The 6,164-nt window shown below is 47.8% G+C and overlaps 1 protein-coding gene across 1 annotated transcript; it reads right to left on the reverse strand.

Moving 5' to 3' along the window:
- Positions 1-1,087: 1,087 nt before the first annotated feature.
- On the reverse strand, positions 1,088-3,515 carry LOC142475180 (uncharacterized; the record flags this gene model as incomplete). The annotated part of the gene is made up of 2 exons (XM_075581153.1): positions 2,819-3,515; positions 1,088-1,990 (listed from the first exon to the last, which is right to left on the reverse strand). Coding segments are annotated over exons 1-2 (1,147 nt in total), but the record flags the coding sequence as incomplete, so codon positions are not given.
- Positions 3,516-6,164: the final 2,649 nt, after the last annotated feature.

Genomic DNA, 6,164 nt, shown 5'->3' on the forward strand with positions numbered 1-6,164 from the left:
GTGTAAAGCAAAGCACAATACATTCCTATGTGTAGAAGCAAAGATATACGCGATTTCACAATGTGTTCCCAAAACAGCTGTGAGCAACTTTTTTACACCACGTTAACAACACATTTGAAGCTCAATATTTCATGGGCTGAAGCGGGGAAGATAGAAAACGTGTGCCCTGTAAAGGCGAAGTCTGTGGCATTAACAGGAAGGGAGAAAAAGTACTTTCTACCCATTTTTAGGTTCAGCGGTAAAATGGCAAGTTTCTATGGAACTGCATCTCGGCTTGTGACTGTGGTTTTCCCGGTCACACAAAAATGCTGAAATTCGACTTATACAGTGTTTTTGCTTATTAAACTTGATAAATTCTCTCCTCTTGACTGTAGAATAGTGTGTAAAGCAAAGCACAATACATTCCTATGTGTAGAAGCAAAGATATACGCGATTTCACAATGTGTTCCTAGAACAGCTGTGAGCAACTTTTTTACACCACGTTAACAACACATTTGAAGCTCAATATTTCATGGGCTGAAGCGGGGAAGATAGAAAACGTGTGCCCTGTACCGACTTCAAATTCCTCTCGCCCCCCGATCCCTCCTGATACTCAAAGGGGATCCTGAATCCTTCCTTAAACCCCTCTCGTAATAAGCTAGCTGCCCGTCTATTGGGGTATTTTTCCAGCCAAGGCGCCATTGCCTCTGCTGAAACTGGCGTTCCCGCCTTCCTGAACAGCCTGCTGTCCTGCTCCCTTGAAACCCTTACTATCTTTCTTAAAGCACTTTGATTTGGGATGCTGACCCCCGCACCCAGCGCAAGTATGTTGGAATCTACATACAATTCTCAAAATTGCATCTTGACTCGTTGTAACGCCAACATACCCCCGACTGCTTCCCACCTGCACGCCCTCTCCCTGATGTGCGCACCTGAAAATGCTCCCGCCAGACCCCTTTGAGGCTATTTGACCCACGAAAGGACGACCCCCCGTTTTTCTGAAACGCTTTTCTAATCGTATCCTGATACTTAAAAAGCGCCGAGCATAAATGCGGATCCTTTTCCCCCGCAACGCCCGCCAAAATCCCAAATGCCTGCGACCAATTACTGAACTTGCGAGGAAAAAGACGCTTTTCCACATCCTCCTTTTTAGCCTCCCCCTTTTTTTTTCCGGATTTAGCTACCGCTTCATTGTAACCCGGAAGCAATGACAAAATCTCAACGTAATCACCCGCCCAAATCTTTTCCTTTACTTCCTTTGACAAATGCACGCCTAAGGAACGTGATATGGTCGTACATGAGTCCCCATAGGCCGCATTCGGCAGCCTTTTTGAACCTGCCAATGGCCTTCCGAGCCCTGTCCCCTGCCCAGCACCTGAATTCACCACCGGATGCTCACCTAACAAACTAACAACTGTCGTTAAATCAGCTCCTTGTCCCGCCACCTGCACCGGCAATGCTGTGGCCGATGCCAACGCATCTTGAATAACTTTCGGCACTGTGCTAAGGGTACAACCTGCTGTACTCTCCCCACCCAAAGACACCTGAGCCAACTCTCCACCCACTGTTCCACGGTTGCTCCCCCCATCAAGCACTGAATCTGACCCCCCCTGCCGCTCACTTGACTTGCATGCCTCCACTGCTTGCTTAGTGGATAATAACGTTGTCATCGGCAATAAAGCTAACTGAACGCCCTTAACCACCGCACTAATCATTCTTGCCTCGGCATCGCCCGCTAACCCCAACTCCAACACCTGTGGCCCAGGGGAGCTAACAATGCCCGGCAAGGTAACGCCCTTATTTCCCAAACAAGCAACTCTTTTTCGCTTACCCTTCGATGCCCCAGTCCCCGGCGGTGTTTTGAACCGCCTGTCGGGACCTGCCCCAAGACCCTTGTCCTCTAAGCCTCTGACAGCAAGCTCAACCCGAGGCCCGGACCGCTTGCGAGCCGTGGACGACGTACCAGCGCCACGAAGCGAGGTCGACCGCGTCCCGGCCGTTCCAGATTTACCTGTAAATGAGGAAGCAAATATTAAACCCCCAATTAAGCTAACCTTTATTCCTGAATAAACGCTTATTTTTATTTATTTTTTAAAAGGACCAATCCTTTACCTACGTTCTCTTCTAGGCTGGGACCAAACCCCCCAACCTCTATTTTTTTTTTTTTTTTTTTATTACCAACTATCCTTTTCTAGCTTTCCTTTCACCAGTAACCGGCTATGGCGAGCATGTCGGCCCTCTCCCAAAATCCCCCCCTTTTTTTTTTTTTTAGGGGAGAAATGGAATACTTAGCCACCTACTGCTCGCCTCCATCCATGCTTTTTTTTTTTTTTTTTTTATATAAGGTTGGGACCCATGTCCCACCCCTGTTTTTCCAGGGACCCATGTCCCACCCTTGTTTTTTTTTTTTATTTATTTTTTTTTTCTCAGGGACCCATGTCCCACCCTTGTTTTTTCCAGGGACCCATGTCCCACCCTTGCTTTTTCCAGGGACCCATGTCCCACACCGGTTTTTGTGGGGACCCATGTCCAACACTTGTTTTTGTGGGGACCCATGTCCCACACCTGTTTTTGTGGAGACCCATGTCCCACCCCTGTTTTTTCCAGGGGCCCATGTCCCACACCTGTTTTTGTGGGGACCCATGTCCAACACTTGTTTTTTGTGGGGACCCATGTCGCACACCTGTTTTTGTGGAGACCCATGTCCCACCCCTGTTTTTCCAGGGACCCAATGTCCCACACCTGTTCATGTGGGAACCCATCTCCCAGGCTCCTCCCAAAAGTCACCCAGCCTTCAACCAAATAGGCTGTGATTTCCAAAAACTCCGCCATGACATACCCTTCTGCACCACCAACGCTTCCCGTGCTCCGTAACTAGGACCCCCTTCATCACTTGATGATGGCCACGCCTCAGCGCAGGTAGCATGGGAACCACCCTGTCCTCTCGCGTTTCCACGACTGCCCAAACTTCCTTGATCACTTCCAGCTTTCAGCACTAGTGCACACATCTGCTTCTGAAACCATCCTTCCTCATGGTTGTGCGCCTCCGCCAAAAGCTGCATTGTGCTGACCTGAAAGGACATCGCTACTAGCGCTGAATTTATCCAATGGCTCGTCAAACACTGGTTTAATTCCACCACCTAAATCCTGCCAGCAAACTACTCTTGAACTCTTGCCTGGCCGATCTTTCCACGAAAACCAGTTCACTTGAATAGACTTAGAACCGCTCTAAAGCTTTTTTTTTTTTTTAAGTATGGTGTCACCCACGACACGAAAAACCTTAGAATTGGCTTCCATTAACCACAACCAAGACCAACCTCAAAAGGCGTTTTGTTTTTTTAAACCTTTTTTTTTTTTTAATATATATTTTTAATTATTTATTTAATTATTATTATTTTTTTAAATGGACAGCCCCTGTTTAAAAGAGTGGAAGAAAAAAGGGGGGGAAGGAAAAGGGCCAATATCTCCCCAAGGAGGAGGGAGGAGGGGGGGCAAAAGCCCACCATTCCAGCCAAACCACGAACAGCCCCCTCCCCCAGACGTAATAACAGCCTTGCCCCCAGCCCCCCCCCAAAAAAACCACCCCCTGATCATCGTCAGGAGGCGGAACCACATGACACTCGTGTATGCAAAGACCTCCCTTGCCATTAGCCCAACCGCACGGCTAAGCGTGGGCTGGGCGAGCCTCTCTTCCCCCCCCCAGCCACACAAGCGGCCACAATAGGAGGACAGGAACAGGGCTCGCAAACGGCGCCAAGCAAAAACCTCCTCCACGCCGATGCGCCTTCCTACACGCATCAGCCCCAGGTAGGAGTCACTCTCCTCATCCTTCTCCCTCCTCCCCCCGCCGCTGCTACCAATAAAACAGCGCGATAACGAAAGGCAGGACAAAAACCTATCCCTACTCGCAATCCCCAACCTCCCCCCGAGCACCGGCAAAACCGGCAAAAACACATGGGGGGGGGGGGGGCGGAGGGTCCCTCACCACGAGGAAGGAAGGGAGGTCCCACGCAGGACAAAAAACAACAGCCTTACTTGCAATCCCCCCCCCCCCCCCCCCGGGCACTGGCAAAACCGGCAAAAACACACGGGGGGAGGCGGAGGGTCCCTCATCACGAGGAGGGAAGGGAAAATCCCTCACCCCGGGAGGGGGGCCCAAATCAAACCAATTTTAACCTACTAAACGCAGGAGAAGAGAGGAGAGTGTGTGAAACTGTTGAACGCCAAGGAACAAGTGACAGTTGCTTGTTCCTTGGCTCTATTTAAAAACTAACCGCCCCAACTGCCTTCCCTGATCGTGCACGCGACCAACAGCCTAGCTGGGGGGGGGGGGGGCGCACCCCCCGGTCAATAGCTGTAGCCACCCATGCGGGCTAGGCCAGCTCTATAACGGGTAATGAGGATATTACATTTAGATTTTTTTTTTTTAATACGTGGGGTTTATTGATTGTTATTCACATGTTCCAATGATAAAGGGGGTGACCCCCTTGCCAGGTGTGATTTGCCTTTTGTGTTGGCAAAACAGAGTGTAGAGTAGATTATTGATTTTATCTATGAAGCATGTTTATACAGTAGCTGAATATAGATTCCCAGTTCACCAGCGTGGCCTCAAATTCTCTCGCCTCACAATTCCATCATTTTAACTTGAGTATGGTTTAACCAGCATTTATCAGCTGGCTGTTCATAGGAGTTATCAAAAAGTCGAACGAAGATGCAATGCTGATACCTGAAATTTGTTTTAATGGGTGACATTATTTACCAGACATCCATATTCTGTAATTATTTCACTGTTTTTAGAATAAAGGTGTGATACTTTCGTTTTACTCCTTGTCAGGTGCATGCGATTGAAGATAATATTAATGTGTGCTGTGACAGCTACGTTATCTCCGGTAAGAAGGATAAAATATTACTCTGTCCCTAAAAAAAAAAAATACTAAATGAATTGGTTTGCAAGAATATATTTTCTTTCTGTTAAAGGTGAAGATGACAGTGGAAGCCATCCAGATACTACCAGCAATTCCGAACTGAAATCTTCTAATGTAAGTACTGTCACAGGAGACCAGAACTTTTACACCGGGATCACTAGCACCAAATAGGACAAGGTTGTTGAGTAAAATGAGGTTTATTCTGGCACGCCAGCAGACAAAACAAAGATGCACAAAGCAAGATACAATACCACCTGGGGAGTAGACTAGCCTCGCTAGGTGCAGGGGCCTGCTTCAAAAAGGCTTGCCCTGTCCGCTTCTCGTCCAGGATATCAGAGTGCTGATCACACAGCAGCCCCTCTAACGTATCTCCAGCTGGTCACAGTCAAGATCCAAACTCCTTCACAGAATGTCTCCCAGATAGATTCTCTGATCAGCAGTGCCTCTTATATAGCCCTCTGTTGCTATCCTTTACATGGGACGGGTTGCTGGCCAATCAGAGCAGACCTGATTGACCACTCTTTCCCACTCGCCAAATGTCTTTAACACCTCCACGTTCCCAGCCTTTGTCACAATACACATTTCTCTGAAGGAACCTCAGCTGATTAAATCACAGAGTCCCCTCTATAGAAATGTACACATGCAAATCACATTACAAGTCTGTCATCTTAGAAATGAGCACATACAGTCACCTAATCCAATTTACACTTTACAGGGCTGACTCCCAAATCACATCACAGAACAATGTTGATTCACTAAACTGGGGGCTTGCATTTACAGGGAATAAAGTGCTTTGATTTACATACATAGTGCATTATACTTTCCCTGTTCTCCCCCAGATATTAAAGTACATTTGGCCAAAATAAGCCTTACATAGGTGGCCAAGTTACATGGATTATGGGGTAGCTAGCTGGGCTTCATCCCAGTTTTGTGATGACAGCTACCCCATCCATCACAAGTACAGGTAGTCCTCGCTGTCCAACGTTTCACATTACAATGAATGGCATATCCAATGCTTTACAATGCAACCCTATGGGCCATTTTTCTACGCCGGAATGCGTTATCCAACGCTCACCACCACTGATTAACATGGGACTCACTTTACAACGTTTTCATTATCCAACGCTACTTCCAGAACGGATTCTGTTGGATAACCAAGGACTGCCTGTTATTTATTTGCTCCTGATAATGAATGCAACACGAAGGCCTCGGTCAGGGTGGCGCTGAGCGGGCGCTCACGCTGGCCGCGATGAAACACAT

The sequence above is a fragment of the Ascaphus truei genome, unplaced genomic scaffold (genome assembly GCF_040206685.1).
Source record: "Ascaphus truei isolate aAscTru1 unplaced genomic scaffold, aAscTru1.hap1 HAP1_SCAFFOLD_1084, whole genome shotgun sequence".
Lineage (NCBI taxonomy): Eukaryota > Metazoa > Chordata > Amphibia > Anura > Ascaphidae > Ascaphus > Ascaphus truei.